The sequence below is a fragment of the Sitophilus oryzae genome, unplaced genomic scaffold (genome assembly GCF_002938485.1).
Source record: "Sitophilus oryzae breed Bouriz unplaced genomic scaffold, Soryzae_2.0 scaffold_119_pilon_pilon, whole genome shotgun sequence".
Lineage (NCBI taxonomy): Eukaryota > Metazoa > Arthropoda > Insecta > Coleoptera > Curculionidae > Sitophilus > Sitophilus oryzae.
This window is the reverse complement of record NW_022145837.1, coordinates 418,818-437,194: the sequence shown is the minus strand read 5'-3', so window position 1 is coordinate 437,194 and position 18,377 is coordinate 418,818. Positions and strand designations below refer to the sequence as shown.

The 18,377-nt window shown below is 32.2% G+C and overlaps 1 protein-coding gene across 1 annotated transcript; it reads left to right on the top strand.

The window, feature by feature from the left end:
- The first annotated feature begins 467 nt into the window (after nucleotides 1–467).
- Nucleotides 468–16,979, top strand: LOC115891806 (carboxylesterase 5A-like). Its single transcript, XM_030912370.1, has 11 exons — nucleotides 468–616; nucleotides 681–815; nucleotides 865–1,035; nucleotides 1,134–1,266; nucleotides 1,320–1,514; nucleotides 2,179–2,384; nucleotides 2,527–2,665; nucleotides 2,719–2,891; nucleotides 12,325–12,454; nucleotides 16,560–16,692; nucleotides 16,758–16,979. Exons 1-11 carry the CDS (start codon nucleotides 557–559, stop codon nucleotides 16,948–16,950), a joined length of 1,668 nt encoding a protein of 555 aa, XP_030768230.1. The 5' UTR covers nucleotides 468–556; the 3' UTR covers nucleotides 16,951–16,979.
- Nucleotides 16,980–18,377: the final 1,398 nt, after the last annotated feature.

Below are 18,377 nucleotides of genomic sequence, written 5' to 3'. Positions count from 1 at the left end.
AGACATTTGGTCGCGTGACACAACGTTGTCCCGACGTCCAAATGCTGCTTGGGACACTATCCGTTCCGTTTTCCTTCCGTTCCATATCCTTTCCTTTCATACATTTTTTTGGCGGACGGACTGATGCGTATCGGAAACAGCGTTGTCATGTTCTTACATTTGTACCAGCTCTGTTAAAATTTTGCTGATATTTATTTACTCTTTCACCTCTTAATTAAATCTATTACCTTTTTCAAAAGATACAAATTTTTATATTATAAATCATATAATAAAAAGTATGGAACTAATACGGAACGGAAGCGTCAATACAATAAAAAATGTTTCTTTATATTTTCAGAGAAAAATTTATCTTTTACACATTTTTGATAATAGATAAATAAAAAAATATGATATACCTAGTTTTAAACTTTCTACTATTTTATAAATATATTCCTCTGTATCTAAAAAACTACTTAAGTTTATCAGTTGCTTAGATAATAATTACACGTTTTTGAAAGGGATAGGAAAAATTTTATTGAAAATCATTCATTTAAGTACCTCGTAATTTAATTATAACATGTTTATCGATAAAATGATTATCCTGTGGCTGTGTGGAATAATTTTCTTACGATTTTCGGTAATAACTACATATTGTAACTTTTTTTTAAATATTTTATTGATTTATAAAATATAATTTTGAGGTTGCAAACTTAATAATTGAGATCCCAGATGGTAAAATTCAAGGTACGACAATAGAAACAACTAATGGAAAGGTATTTTACGCATGGAGAGGTATTCCTTATGCTCAACCTCCACTTGGAGAACTAAGATTTTTGGTAAAAATAAAATATACATATTTACAAAGTATTGAAATCTTTTTTGTAGTCTCCAAGACCTCCAAATTCATGGACAGATGTGCTAGACGCTTCAAAAGATAGCCCTGCCTGTCTGTTCCAAGTTACCTACAATGGAGATCCTATCCCCATCAATGGAAACAGCGAGGACTGTCTTTATATTAATGTTTACTCCCCTATTGATAGTAGCAGTCAAAATAATGTAATATGTCATGTCTATTATTAATTCATTTTGTGGATAAAGTGTCTTATTTTTTGACTGTTTAACTCATTACTAAAATATTTGATATTATTTTATAGAGTTCTAAACTTCCTGTCATGGTCTACATCTATGGAGGAGGGTTTGTTTCTGGAAGTAGTGATTTTAACTTCCTTGACCCAACACCCTTTTTAGAGGAAGACGTTATCATAGTGACATTTAACTACAGACTCAGTAAGTTTTTATTGAATATTCGTAAGTACTTGTTACATAATATAATATTTTAGGTGCTTTTGGTTTTCTGTCGACTGGTGACGAAATTATATCCGGCAACACCGCTCTTAAAGATCAGCTTTTAGCATTGAAATGGACCAATAACAACATAGAATACTTCGGAGGTGATCCAGACAGCATCACTGTGTTTGGGGAAAGCGCTGGTGCCATGTCTGCAGGGTATCATATGGTCAGTCCAAAATCCAAAGGTTAATATTAAATAAAAGACAAAGATTTTATTTTTTTTTATAGCAACTGTTAAAATGGCCTTATATCTATCAAAAATAGTAGATAAAATAGGACTTTAACCGCAAGGATAGATTAAATGATACTTTAACAGCGAGGATAGGTTAAAAACTTCATTTCTTCTCGCACGTTTTTAATTGCTTCCATTTTTGAAAATTTTTGTATTCCTTTTCATAAGTTATTCGGGATTTAAATGGAGGTAGTTTGGATACGGCGTTTGTCGCCTCAGCCTGAATATCTGTTGGTAATTTACTTATTTCGTTTTGACCCATTTCTGGCTCCAATTCAATCAGCAATTGACACGAAAGAGAATTAAAAAATATTGACTCAAAACTGACAACTAAAGGGACAGCTTTATTTATTTGTCAAATTACATAGAAACCAACGCCAACCCAGCACAGTATTTTTTCTACTCGTAATAAATTGCTTCAAATAATAATTTCTGAATATTTTTTAAAACGTAACTCGCTATGGAAGAAAGTATTGTTTTATACAAGACGATAAAATTGCATTATCGTCTCCCGAAATTAATTCACTCGCGATTTTATTTTTGAATCTTTTCGGTCGAGGATAAAATTTTATCGTCTTGTATAAAAAATAACTATTATTTTTAACAATGATTTGTAGGGCTATTTAAAGGAGTTATAATGCAAAGTGGGAATGCCCTAACTAACTTCTTTACTAAGGATGATGTTAGGACAATGGCTGTTGGTTTAGCCAATGGTATCAATTCTTCTATAACTGAGTCAAACAGTTCGGAGGAAATTAAATATGTGCTTCAAAATGCTTCTGCTGATTTGATTCTAAATGTTACTATAACTCTTGGATATAGTGTAAGCTTGCTATTTTAAAATATTTACTTTAAATGTTGTATGTTTTGTATTTAAAATATTCAGTATTTAGAATAAAGTTCATTATTCTATGAATATTTTCGCTCAAAAATATATGTTTATTAAACATATCTTTTGTCTTAAGTTCAAAACAGTGCTGGAAGTTGAATCTGATGAAGCTTTTCTTACTAACCCTATGTACGAATCTATTGAGCAAGGAAATTTCACCAAAGTTCCTATAATCATAGGTCACAATTCTGAAGAAACTTGTGCATTTGCCACCGGTAATATAAAAATTTAGTCAAAAATATATATACATTATTATATTACGTTTTAGATCTTACAACGGCTCAACTGATCGCAGATAGTTTCCAAGATAATTCACAGTTACTAATGCCCAATATGCCTTTAACAGATGGTGCTGATCCTGTTAAAATAGGACAAGAAATAATTGAAGAATATGTAGGAAAGAATGGATCATTTAAGACGGATTTAGCAGCTTTCTTCAATGTAATACCTTATTTTTAATTTCACAAAACTAGACTAAGCATAAGCATGATGTATACAGGGTGGTCCAAACTGTATTCCGGAAATTTTGGCAGCATATTCTGCAGATAAAAATAAGCAAAAAAAAGTTCCTATAAATGTATGTCCTAAAATGTTTACTTTAAGAGATACAGGCAGTAGAAGTTTCATTTTTATTTCGATTTTTTCCAAATAATTTCTGAACTAATGTCAATATTTTAATGAAAATTGGTGTCTGGGATTTTTTTGACATGATAAATTTGATTTTGATGTCGATATGACTCCTACTTCCAGAGGGCGCCGCACAGTGGATTGAAGTATAGAGAAACTCGGACATTCGATTCAAAATCAATAAATTTTGTGTTTTAATTATTTATTTGGGTTTGATTATAAGTATAAAACGTTCAGTGAACAATTTTTTACTAAAAATTTTACATACAGTGTGTTCCCTATAAACAATATACAGGGTGGTCCGAATTGTATTCCGGAAACGTCGGCAGCATATTCTGCAGATGAAAATAAGTAAAAAAGTTCGTATAAATATATATCCTAAAATGCTTAGTTTCGGAGATACAGGGTGGAGAAGTTTGATTTATATTTCAATTTTTTCCAAATAATTTCTGAAGTAACGTCAATATTTGGATGAAAATTGGTGTCTGGGAGTTTTTTGACATGAGAAATTTGGATTTTGATGTCAATATGATTACAGTTGAGGGTTGGAACCTTTGGTGTTACACAGCAAAATAAAAACACTAAATCACCACAATACACCAAAACACTTTTACTTTTACACTGGACGCGCGTTTCGCTAACCATGTTAGCATCATCAGCAGATGATTATAAACAGTTTATAATCATCTGCTGATGATGCTAACATGGTTAGCGAAACGCGCGTCCAGTGTAAAAGTAAAAGTGTTTTGGTGTATTGTGGTGATTTAGTGTTTTTATTTTGCTGTGTAACACCAAAGGTTCCAACCCTCAACTGTAATCTTCGATGGCTTCACGATCAACGGAACTGAATCTTTATCGTAAGTTTAGTACTAAGATTAGGTTATTAGGAGCAGATATTTGGTTTCTTAAATCATGCAAAGCCAATTCAGTTTATCCTAGTTTTATTAAAGTTGATATTCCTAAAAGTAACGTTAGTGATAAGGTAGAGAAAATTGCAAAACAAAAATGGCTTGATTTAGAAATCAAATTTCTGTATAGTAAACGAAGTATGCTTGAAATTGAAGCCTATGGACTTTACAAAAAACTTACTTATAAGCTAACTAATGTAGAGTATGAATGTTGGTGTCTCTTTCAGAGAAATATGTTTGTGGTTATCAATTCAAAATTTGTTAAGAAAATGTCCATTTTGAATAATAAGTTTAAAAAATTAAAAAGCTCTAAAAACAAACATGTTTTCCAAGGAGACATAAACATAGTGGAAAATCTTTCTTTGCACTTTTCATAAAACTTCGACTTTTGATAAACAAGAGCTCAGTTTATTAAACAAAGGTTTAAAGTATGCATTGCCCAACTCTGGTAGCGCTTTGGAGGAAACCGTCGTTGGTGTTGAAACTGCTATTCAGCACTTGCCCGAGGCTTCTAAAGTATTTGCAAGAGAGGCTTGTAGAAATCAGTTATCAAAAAATATCGTTTCAAGTAATTCATTAAAATCTAACAAAGAGCACAATATTGTCAAGAGTTTGCGTAACAAAGATTGTTTCTATCTAAAAGCTGATAAGGGAAATAAGGTTGTTATATTAGATAAAAAAGACTATTACGATAAGGTTAACAACTTAATCGATAATGGCCCCTACATAAATTTGAAAAAGAATCCCTTGTCTAAGATGGTAGCAGACGTTAAAAAAACTCTAAAAGAATGTAACACCCTTATTGATCTTTCTTTAAAGACTAATTGTATGCTTTGCCAAAAATTCATAGGCCGGACAAGTCTATGCGCCCAATTGTTTCGGCTGTAGGTTCTCCGACTTATAATTTGGCAAAATGGTTATCAAGGGAGTTCGAAAATTTACCTGATCATGAACCTTCTTTCTCAGTTAAAAATAATATTGAATTCATTAACAAAATTAAAGATATAACATTGCACGAAGGTGAAATTTTGGTCTCCTTTGATGTATCTTCATTGTTCCCAAGTGTTCCAATTCCACATACTTTAGGCTACTTAAAGGAATTACTGAACGCAAATGGTCTCGACAACAAGACTGTGAGTGAATATATTGAGCTTACATCGTTATGTATGAAACAAAATAATTGTTTTCAATTTAATAACAACTTTTTTGAACAGCGGGAAGGTACAGCAATGGGTAATCCATTGTCTCCATTTTTGGCTAATTTATTCATGAGCAGGTTTGAAGTTGAGGCTAAGAATCAGTTTGAGTATTTTCCAAGAGTATGGTTTAGGTATGTGGATGATATTTTTGCTGTTTTTGACACACATTCAGACACCATAGATAATTTTATTTCTAAGTTAAATAATCGTTTTCCTTCCATTAAATTTACGCATGAAATTGAGAACAACGACAGATTACCATTTCTAGATGTATTAGTTATTAGAAATACTAATAATTGCCTGGAATTTGAGATCTATAGGAAAAATACGACCACACGCAGATATATTCCTAATGAATCACATCATAGTGTTGAACATAAAATGGCTAGTAAATTTCTTAGTTCATAGATTACTTAGTTTCCCACTTTCCAACGAAAGATATGAAATAGAAAGAAATTACATTAGGAATGTAGCTGAGTGTAATGGATATTCTCCTTCACTAGTTGATAAATTAATTAGAAAACGTAGGTATAGGTTAATGATTTCTGAAAATTCGACTTTTTAAGTGGAGAAAGATACGTCTAAATATTTTTCGATACCGTTTGATAGAGAGTTATCCCGTGGTCTAAAAGGAATTTTTAAGAATATCAATTATAAACTTGTGTATAGTGCTAATAATAAATTACAACAATTATTAGGTAATCCAAAGGATAAAGCATCTCCACTGGAAAGATCGGGTATTTATGAAATTTCTTGTAAAGATTGTAATCAGAAATATGTTGGGCAAACTAGAAGATCAATATTAACTAGATTTAAAGAACATTTAGCTCAGATAAGATACGGTAGACCGGATAAATCTTGCGTTGCCGAACATATTGTTGATAATGAACATTGTATAGATCTTAATAATTTAAAATTAATTAAACAAGTCTCAAATTACAGGCAATTAGATGCATATGAATAAAGCATCAGAATTAATAAATGTAAAGATAGTATGAACAGAGTCAACGGTCCAATTCCTTCAAGTTCTTTGTTCCTACTACTCTAGTGGCGGAAATCTAACTGTTACGCTCAGTTGGCTCTGACTCGGTTGGCTAGATTTTGCCACGTCCACTCGTTGCCCACTGAGCGTGTATATAAACGCTCAACTTTTAGATTGTACTTTAGTTTATAATCATCTGCTGATGATGCTAACATGGTTAGCGAAACGCGCGTCCAGTGTAAAAGTAAAAGTGTTTTGGTGTATTGTGGTGATTTAGTGTTTTTATTTTGCTGTCAATATGACTCCTACTAGTAGAGGGCGCCACCTACATGTGTTTTAACTGTTTTGAAGCGTAATAACTTTTTGTCCGTACCTGTATAAAATCACTGAGTGAAGAAATATACATTTCCGTGATTTTTTACGTCAAAAATGTCTCTTGGTTTGGTTTGTCAAGATATTTAAAATAGGAACCTTCGAAACATATTATTATTGACAAAAAATAAACACGTTGAGTAGATAGTTATTTGACTGAAATAATAAATTTGGGAAATTTTTATTTTTTTAAATTAATCACATTTTTTTCTGCAACAAAATGATAATAAAACAGTTTCTGTTGAACTTTTGGTACAAGAAAATTTCAAATTTATGATTTCAGTCTAATAACTATTTAGTCAATATGTTAATTTATGTCAATGGTGATAGGTATTCATAATTTTGATTCCAAATATCTCGAGAACCATTACTCGTAGCGATTTTTACTAAGAGATCTTTTTTGCGTAAAAAACGTCGTAAATGTATGTTTTTTCCTCAGTAGTTTTATACAGGTACGGACGAAAAGTTATTATTCTTTAAATCACTTAAAAAATATATAGGTGGCGCCCTCTACAAGTAGGAGACATATTGACATTAAAATCAAATTTCTCATGTCGAAAAAAACTCCTAGATACCAATTTTCATCCAAATATTAACGCTACTTCAGAAATTATTAGGAAAGAATCGAAATAAAAATGAAATTTCTACACCCTGTATCTCTGAAACGAAGCCCTCATTTTAGGACATACATTTATACGAACGTTCTTACTTATTTTTATCAGCAGAATATGCTGCAGAGGAAAATTGCTGCTGAAGTTTCCGGAATACAGTTCGGACCACCCTGTATAGGGAACATAACAAAACAACTTGAAATCAGTAAAAAATGTTGTTTTTCACTAATTTCCAATATTTATTTCAGTTTGATATAAGTATAAGACACGCTGTTAACAATTTTTAACTGAATATAATTTTATAAATCTGTTTTGTACCTGCAAATTATAAGCGGATCTGCACTGTGTACGTAATATACTATTATTTCGTAGGGTCGCAAGTGGTCGCAGCCAATCTTTCCAGATATTGTTTTGGCAAGGTTTGATCTTACTAAAACACATAATTTCAGCCTGGCCATTTTTAGCCATTTTTTTAAAAGTCAATAAAACTTAGAAACTAAGAACTTAAAATCATTAGTAGAAAAAAATTAGTATCACAGAATTCAGAGAGAGTCTAAGAATTATATTTATGCACTTTAGGATTCCTAGATATATATTTTCAATGTGCTAGAAAGTGTAAACTTTAACTCTGAAAAGAAACTATTTTTTTGAACGATTGGAATGAAGAAAATATTTTGCCATATTTAACCAATATACAGGGTTTCTCACCGTAGCCGTTCGTTAGAAGTTTTTGAGGTTACGAAAAACTTAGAAGTTTGAAATTTTGAGACTTAGGGTTATTTAACCTTACCTTTCATTTAAAAATATTTTCAAGGTCACACCACTTCCGGTTACACCGGATGTTGCCATTAACTTCCATATTTTAAATGGAACACCCTGTATATTATTTTATTTTTGGATTTCTAAGAAAATTTCATGATGAGTTTCATTAGATTTCCCTATACCTATTTTCAACTGTTTATCAGATATCTTGATTTATTTGAAAATGTTTACAGATTTACCCCTATTTTTAACAGTCGGTCTTTTACTCATTTTGAATCGGTGATAAACGCTTCTGCGGTAAACCGAAGCAGAGGACTAATACTTTCGAAATCCAAATTGACAATTAATTTATTGCATACAGGGTGTCCAAAATTTGATAACTGATTAGATTATTTTAAAACTCAAGATAGTTCATTTTTTCAAATGAGACACCCTGTATATTTTTCGATAGTTGGATGCAGAATTCAATTCTGCATCCATTTGCTATAACTTTCCCTATACCCATTTTCAACGGTTTTCTTGTTAGTCCGTATTTTTTACTTTAATTCAATTTTTGGCAGAATCGACAATATCGTTTGTGTTTTTTAAAAGAAAATAATTATGTTAAAGTAAAGAAATTGAATGTAATTAGAACATACGGACAAAACAGGAACAAAACAAAAGTGAAAACGTATAAAATATAACATAACATAACAAAACAAACGTATTTTCAACAGTAACGGTGAGTCATTAATTATTAATACTAGACGTTAGTGTATCCCTACAATAATAAAGAAAAGTTAACTCAATAATTACAAAAATTTTCGTTCATAGCGGTCACTTCGAACAATAATTTTTGTAATTATTGTGTTTACTTTTTTTATTATGGTAGCGATACACTAACGTCTAGTGTTAATAATTACTGCCTCACCGTTACTGTTATACGTTTGTTTTGTTGTGATATGTTATATTTTATATGTTTTCACTTTCGTTTTGTTCGTATGTTCTAATTGCATTCAATTTCATTACTTTAACATAATTATTTTATTTTAAAAAACACAAACGATATTGTCGATTCTGCCAAAAATTGAATTAAAGTAAAATATACGGATTAAAAAGAAAACCGTTGAAAATGGGTATAGGGAAAGTTATAGCAAATCGATGCAGAATTGAATTCTGCATCCAACTATCGAAAAATATACAGGGTGTCTCATTTGAAAAAATGGACTTTTTTGAGTTTGAAAATAATCTAATCAGTTATCGAATTTTGGGCACGCTGCATGAGATAAATTAGTTGTCAATATGGACTTCGAAAGTATTAGTCCTCTGCTCCAGTTTACCGCAGAAGCGTTTATCACCAATTCAAAATGAGTAAAAGACCCACTGTTAAAAACAGGGGTAAAAATGTAAATATTTTCAAATAAATCAAGATATCTGAGAAACAGTTGAAAATAGGCATAGGAAAATCTAATGAAACTCATCATAACATTTTCTGAGAAATCCAAAAAATAAATGATATACAGGGTGTTCCATTTGAAATAAGGAAGTTAATGGCGACTTCCGGTGTAACCGGAAGTGGTATGACCTTGAAAATATTTTTAAATGAAAGGAAATTTTAAATAACCCTAAGTCTCAAAATTTCAAACTTCTAAGTTTTTCCTAACCTCAAAAACTTCTAACGAACGGCTACGGTGAGAAACCCTGTAGAGGTAACCTTCAAAATGTTATATTTTTGTCACTCTGTAGGTATCCAAAAGCCTAATATGGTGTTTTCTAAAAAGAACAATAGGTTTACATTACAACAATGTAAAATTAGTCGATTAAAATCAAACTTTTGAAAAACCTTCAATGTCCGGCCATTAGCATTGCCTCGATCTACTGTGCGCCGGCGCCGCCTACATATTTTTTAACTGGTTTGAAGAGTACAAGTAGTACAGTAACGTTTTTAGTTCGTTACATGTCTTTTTTATATATAATATATGATGTCTGGTCTATCATCACCGGATTCCCTCTCGTTCAGGCCGGATAGTTTATTTGCCGCGTAATTTTTACGTTCCCTAGTCGCCAACCCTGTTATCGTTCGACACGACCGCGCGCTGTCAACATCGCTTCTGTCAACTCTCCGTGCTTAACCTCACTTTGTTTTGACTCTCTGTTGTATCCACGTTGTATCCCAGCTTTTGGAAATGGTGATTATTTAAGTCTTGCTGTATAATTTGAATCAGCTGCTATTTCGAGGCTACAGGTAAAGATGAGTTATTACCTTTTATAGATTCGATATTATTATTGAATATTTTTAGGGTAGAGTTACGGATGTCCCAACTTGTATTTGTGTTTTGCTGACACGTTGGCGTCCCTTTTCTTTTGTCCTCCAGAATGTCACATGGAAGAAAGGACATGTTGTTTATTATTTATTGAGCCCTCGGAAGTATTTCGAGGTAGGTTTATTTTGTTTATTAGACCTTGTTTGGTTTTAAACAAGAGTTTCATATTTTTAGGGTCCAAGGTACGGACTGTGTCCAAGGTACGGACTGTGTCCAAGGTACGGACTATTTCCAAGGTACGGACTATTTCCAAGGTACGAACTGCGTCCAAGGTACGGACTGTGTCCAATGTACGGACTGTATCCAAGATACGGACTGTGTCCAAAGTATGGACTGTGTCCAAGGTACGGATAGTGTCTTATGTACAGACATTATCTTATGTACAGATGTCCTGTGGACGAGTGTCCCCAGTAAGAATGATTTTTTTTCCTACATATAAGTGCCACAGCGTGGATGTAGCTTGAGTCCCATGCTGCTTCGTTCCCAGCTATAAGCTAGTTAGTTACGGGTGTATCAAGTCATGGTGTCCTCATTCTGGCCCCTTTGGTTGTGTTAGATGGCTGAGTACAGAGAAATGCGAGACCACCTCACGATGTTACTGTTTTAAGCAGGATTGCATAAAGAACAGCTAAGTGTAGATTTAAGTTATAGTTTTGCATTTAACATTTAAAACATTTACAGTCTTAAACAATAATGTACATCTTAAATAATATCGTATAGACTATGTTGAGTGGTTAGATTGTTAAGAACATTCATGTCGATTTAGTAGTTAAAATATAATTTAGATCTTAGGTTTCATTGCATTATGTCTTGTAATAGTATTACTTTTTTATAGATATTATTATTGCACTCTAACATCATATAAAATATATCAAATTAATAAAGTAATGCTACATTTCATATATTCTCTTAAACTTTACATTTCTTGTATTTTATCATAGTCGTTTTCATAGATATTTAGTACAACTCTTACCACCACTTTTTTGACATATAACCACTACATATTCACTAGAACTCTACAATGTCATGTATCAGCAACGAACATCATGAATGAATATAGTCATTAGTTTTAAGTAATATACAACTGTGTTTTCTTTCTCTGTACATGCCTGGCGCCCAATATCTATTTTTTTGTTTATTGTTATTAATTAGTTTTCTTTCCAGTGAAATACCTTATCCACGACTGCTCTCCGATGAAAAGCTGCCGTTCGCAGTGGTAGTGGTTTAAAAAAACGCCACAGTAATAACTTTTTGTCCGTATCTGTATAAAACTGCTGATTAAAAAAATGTGCATTTACGACGTTTTTTACGTAAAAAAGGTCCCTTGTTATAAATCGCTACGAGTATTGGTTCTCGAGATATTTGGAATCGAAATTATCAATACCTGTCATCATTGACATAAATTAAACACGTTGACTAAATTGTTATTAGACTGAAAACTGAAATCATAAATTTGAAATGTTTTTGTGCCAAAAGTTCAACAGAAACTGTTTTATCATAATTTTTTTCTTCGAAAAAATTAGGATTAATTTGAAAAAATAAAAAGTTACCAAATTTACCATTTCAGTCGAATAACTATCTATCAACATGTTTATTTTTTTGACAATAATGACGTGTTGACTATTTCTGTTCTAAATATCTTGAGAACGATTGATCGTAGCGATTTTTACAAAGAGACATTTTTTACGTAAAAAATCACGGAAATGTATATTTTTTTTCAGTCAGTAGTGTTATACAGGTACGAACGAAAACTTATTAGTTTTTAAAACAGTTAAAACACATGTAGGATGCGCCCCCTGCAAATAGGAGTCATATTGACATCAAAATCAGATTTATCATATCAAAGAAAACTCACAGTCACCAATTTTCATCTAAATATTGACCTTACTTCAGAAATGATTTTGAAAAAATCGAAATAAAAATGAAACTTCTACACCCTGTACCTCAGAAACTAAGCTTTTTAGGACATACATTTATAGGAACTTTTTTACTTATTTTTATCTGCACAATATGCTGCCGAAGTTTCCGGAATATAGTTCGGACCACCCTGTGGTGACAATTTCGATGCTTAACATTGGCATCTAATGACATAATATACTATTACTTTCAGTGGTGGAGTGACGAAGTATTTGTAAGAAGCGTATACAAACATGCCATCCTTCAATCATATTTTACACCGGTATACATGTATCAGTTTTCCTACTATGGTACAAAAAGCAAACCACATCCTAATATACCAGGTATGAAATAATAATCAACAGTTGCAGGTAATTCAACCATTTACAATAGATAATGACGATTAATAATTAATAATAATTATTATTATTATTATTATTGATAATGATTATTGACGTATGTTCGTCGGTTAGGTGGGTTTATACCGGGGTAAATCAAAACGTTGTTTTTTGCCATAAATTCGAAACACCCTGTGGAAGAAATGAGACGGGCATTTTGGATAAAAAAAATACTTTCCTGTGATTTTAAATGAATTCCTAATATTTCATTTTTTGAATTATCACATTATCTCTATTATTATTTTAGGGCTCGAACACACTGACGACCAGGTCGTACCGGCCAGGCCGCAGCTACCTCTAAAACCATTAAATCAAATGATATAGCGCACACTAATGTCCTGGCCGTTCGTTGGTCGTTGCTACCTTAGGTTGCGACCAGAAGACTGCACGGAAATATTATTTTCTGCCGCTTGTTGCCGGTTTTATTCCAAATTAATAATTTTTCAGATGAAATCCCTCAAATTCAAGGAACAATATTTTATTTTTTATAAGCTATAGTGTTTTAGTGTAGTTTTTGCACACGTGCAGAAAATCCAAAGAAATAGTATACAGACTGGATCTAGTGGCGTAGCTACCGATGTGCCCTCTACCGGGGGGCTAACTAACTAACGGGAGGCCCGGGCCCGGGCCATATTTTCATATCTATCACATGCTAACGCGAATCAAGCAGAATCGGGCGATCCCGAACTAAGTTCTTATCTATCACATGTCTTCTTAACTACTTAACTAGCACACGCTGTCGCGAAAATAACTTATTACTTTACACATGTTCTTGTGCAATTTTGTAACTGTGTTTTCCTTTGTATTTTGCAAAATAAAAATAACTAGAAATATGTGATTTTTCATTAGAGCATTAAATATGACAAAAAGGAAATTTGCTGTATTGTCACTGGATTTCTGTACCATCGAATAGAACTAAGCTAGTTGTAGCATCAAAAAGAGCATGAAAAATTATACTGTTATACTCCGTGGACAAGGTTACGACGGCGCTGCAAATATGAGCGGGACGTATAAATGTGTTCAGGCTGCGATATCGAAGGTATCATCTTATGCTCCATTGTGCAGCTCATAATTTAAATTTAATTCTTAACGATTCTGTTAAAAATATTGAAGAATTAAGAAGTTTTTACGACTTGATTCAAAGTGTATATGTATTTTTTGGGCATAGTATAAAACGATGGGCTCTTTTACAAAGTGTTACCACAAATAAAAAAATAACATTAAAAAAACTACTCCTACTTGTTGGTCATCAAGACATGATGCGCTAGAAGCTCTTCGTTTTAAGTATGTAGATATTTTAAAAACTCTTTCACAAAAATCATTTTAATTTCTACTAATAAACTTGAAGCTAATGAGGCAACAGCGCTAAAAAATCAGTTAGAAAAATTTGAAACCGTATTTTTAATTATTTTTCAAACAAAAATTTAAAAAAATATTGACGTTGTTTCTAAGCTATTGCAAAAAAGCAGCAAAATATTGAGGAGGCATCCAAACTGTTCACGGTGTTATATGAAAACATAAAAAAATGCGTGATGATTTTAATTTAGTTATGGGCAGAAGCTATTGATCTAGCGAAGCAATGGGGTACAACAACTCAATTTGTAAAGAAAAGGATGTCTCGCCCAAAAATATTCTTTGACGAAATTAATAAGCATAATAAAATTCAAACAAATGAAGATTGGTTTAAAATAAACGTATTTTTTAAAAGCTTGGACATTATTATATTTCAAATAAAATGTACTTAATGAAGTTTATTTAAATTTTCGCGCAATTTCGCCTGAAGTATTACGTAACCCTTCTGTTTCTGATGAGGATATATAATACTATATAAAAATAATATTATATAAAAATTAATTTGATAATTTTAATTATTTCTAACCTAAAATATGAGTTTATCTATTTATTTTAGTGTATATCATATTATTCAGATTAAAGTAAACGCCACGAATGTTTGGGAGTGATTCATCGCTTGATGAAGTTAGAATCGACACGCGCGCTATCATTTTTACATTAAAAACGTTAATTTTTATCGCAGACGTAGGTTTTTAAAGCCCGATCTAATCATCTGCCTGCGCTCCTCCTACTTATTCTAAAATGTTAGCGTGATTGACAAAGACGATACTATATCGCGTTTCTTTGATTGATTCGTTTTTGTGCGTCAGGTGTGCTTGCAGTGCGACCAATGGGGCATTCCATTTTATATTTATAACCAAAAAATTACAACAGATTATATATTGATTATTATATGACTTGAAACACCACGGCACTGGAATTAAGTTTTATGTGACCTTGAACGGATTAGTTCACATGGTAGCGACCGATGAATCACTCCCAAACATTCGTGGCGTTTACTATAGTACCGTATGATCGAAAAAAAACGGCGTCCAGTTGGCTGGGAAATGACGATCGATGACATTTCCCATATAATTTTATATATAAAATGACAGCGATCTTCACTTCATAGCCATCGTTGACGCCGTTTTTTCTCGATCATACGGTATATAAGTATTGAAATATGTAGGTGTAATGGTAAAATTTTTGCACACAGGCCCGTGAGTCTCTAGTTACGCCACTGAATGGATCAAAGGTAAACTTAAATATAATACCTTTTTTTTATCAAGAGTCGATTCTAGTAAAAACTCAAAACATTTTTATATGACATACCTACTCTATTTATGGTTGGTATGATGTTTGTTATTATACCTTTGAGTTTCGATGTTAAAAAATAAAAAAAAAATATATTTAAAGTTTTTCTACAACCACTTGTTTTTTTTATTAAATTAGTTTTTTTAGTTGTATTGTAGTCATGTAGAAGGAGGACAACTGTATTTTAAATATTATATTTAATTTAACTATATTTCTACTAGGTACATTATTTTGAAAAAAAAATAAGAAAGTAACTTAAACATTCATAAAAATAGAAGTAATTACTGTTGTAGATTCTTCGTTACATTGTAAACATTGAAATAACTGGAAGCTAAACTTTCTACCTGCTTATATTTAGAGCCAGTTTCTGACGATCTTTTTTTACGATGGCCCTAATATGTTTACTTCTAAAGTCGATAAGGACGCTATATCAGTAGAAAAAAGAAACAGAATATCTCCCTTTTTGTGGGTCGCGCGTACACAATGCTTTTTGTTTGTTGTGAATAGCAACTTCGCTTTTTAGTTAACTCGGATATTTTAACATTTCTGAAACAATATTTTCTAATTGGTAAAACGTAAAAAATCGTTAGATTTGACAACTCTGTTGAAACTGGTCGTTCATCTGGCCGCAGCTAAAAACGCAATACATCCGGCCCGCCGACGGCCAGGTCGTTGCGACCTGGTCGTCAGTGAGTTCGAGCGCTTAGAGCTACACATTTTTAAGTAAAGTATTGATATCAGAGATTCTTTTATTGACAAAAACGATAATTTTAATAGGGTGTATAATCCACCTCCCGCAGCAATAACAGCTCGAGGTCTTCGTCTTATCGAATGAATAAAGGTAGTTATTCTTTCTTGATCTATAGCTTAATGAATATCAAGGAGGACATCCTCAATATAACGGTGGGCATTGAGAGCTCAATTTTCAACAAATTCGATATTGTAAAAATATCACTACTTTATTTAAAAGTCTGTAGATCGTAAAGGAATAGAGATAACAGGATAATTCAAAAAATGAAATGTTAGGAATACATCCAAGATTAGAGGAAAGCGTTTTTTTATCCTAAATACCCGTCCCATTTTTTTCACATGGTGTTTTGAGTTTATTGCAAAAAACGAAGTTTTGATTTACCCCGGTTTAAGCCCACCAACCGACATATATAAGCCATTAAAATAATAAAAAATAATGCCAACAAATTGATCTACAAACTAATACCATAATCATAAATATCGGATTACAAATTCAAAAGTTATGAAACATCAAACGAGAAATTTATATAGAGATTATATTAGGTTTAACCACAAACAAGTTTAACTATAGTGATTTTTATTCGAAATTATTTTTGATGTTTATGTTCAAGACATTCAAGACAATTCTAATTGTTTTTTTCAATCATATTTGTAGGAGCTGGCAAGGTTGGACACGCTGATGACGTGGCTTATCTGTTTAACATTTCATCGTTTCCTATTGAAACAGATAGTGATTTCCTAGCCAGGAGGAGATTAGTAAAATTATGGACTAATTTTGCCAAGACACAGTAAGTTTCCGAATAAAATAATCTATATTTTTAATTTTACTAAAATTATAAGTTTTCCCTTGTAGAAACCCAACTCCTGATGATGAAACTTCTGAAATCCTCGAAAATGTAAAATGGGAAGTAACGACACCGGACAACGTTAGATATTTGGATATTGGTGATGATTTGGTCATGAAACCTAGTAGAAAGGTTAAGGAAACTGTCTTTTGGGATTATATTTGGAGTACTTACTCTTACAGACCTTATAACACGTTATAAAATGTTAATAAATAGCTGATTATGATAATATTGTTCTATTTTCTTGCGGTTGAAACAAATACATCATGTTTTGATGCACCCTGTATACTACGAAACTCAGAGTATTTTACTACACCTAGTTTTGATAAAAACACTTTCAATTTTAACAACTACTTATAATTAAATAATACAAGTAATAATAAATATAGAAAACAAATTTCTTGCAGTATAGGTACCTATATAATAAAATTATATAAGGACTAGTTGAAGCCTGGCGCATCAGCCACGATATCAGGAAAAAAAAAACTTTTTATTGTTTGTTTAATTAAATGAAAAACAAAAAATCCGGCGACGACAATTTTTAGAAGAGCCAATTAGCTAAAGTCGTTACTTCAGTAGAGACGACACAGATAAACATTAGCATTTTATATATGTAGATTCTTGCCACTTAACTGCTGATGTACTGTAGAATGTAGAACTGTAACTGTAGAATTAAATTTCTGCAGAAAAACATGAGCAGTTAAGTGGCAAGAATCGTTATACAGGGTGAGTTTCCTAGAGATAGAGGGTCGGTTAAATGGGGAAAGAATTGCAGTTTGTGAGGTCATATGTGCCTTTCAGATTTTTGAAAAAGTTCATGGCTTACTTATGTTTCGAAAAAAACAAATTTTGGCTATTTTAAAAATTGTCCCTAATTCCATTATAATCTATTTTAGACAAAAAGTGTTCAGATAAAAGTTGTAGATAATCACATTCCTAATGAGATTGTGTTCTCCGATTTTTTCTAAAGCCTGTCATGTTTGACATATGAAATCACAGATCTTCCTAGGTCTGAGTAAGAACAATCTTCGGATTGTCACGGGGTTTTTAACAGGACACTGTCTCCTCAATGAACACCTCAGTAGATTGAAACTAAGAAGAAACGGCGAATGCAGATTCTGTGGGGAAGATGGGGAAACACCAGTACACCTCATCACTGAGTGCGCCGAGACGACAACCATTCGTGCCATGAATTTTGGTACGACTGATATTGGAGATGGAGAACTACCCTCTATAAAACCGTCCCAGATACTGGCTTTTGTCAAAGCCCTGGGACTGTATGATGAGTTATGATTAAAGAAAGGGGGACACAATGGATCTGTAAGGTCGAAGTGATTAACCCCCCTCCCACTCATTCTAAATTCTAAAATTGACATATGACACAAACATATGTTTTTTTAAATGGAAACCATAGTTGGCCATGAGTTCATAAAAAGCGCCATTTTTTAAGCTTTTCAGCGATATAAGCTATAATATGTTTCTTTTACAAAATTACGGAGTTATAGTATAGCCAATTCTTATCTTTCTTGACTAGTTTCACTTAGTTAGCCATGGAAACAAGTTCAATCGTCGTTGCTCTCAAAAATGTGAAATTGTCACATCCAATCTTTGTAAATTAAAATAAACAA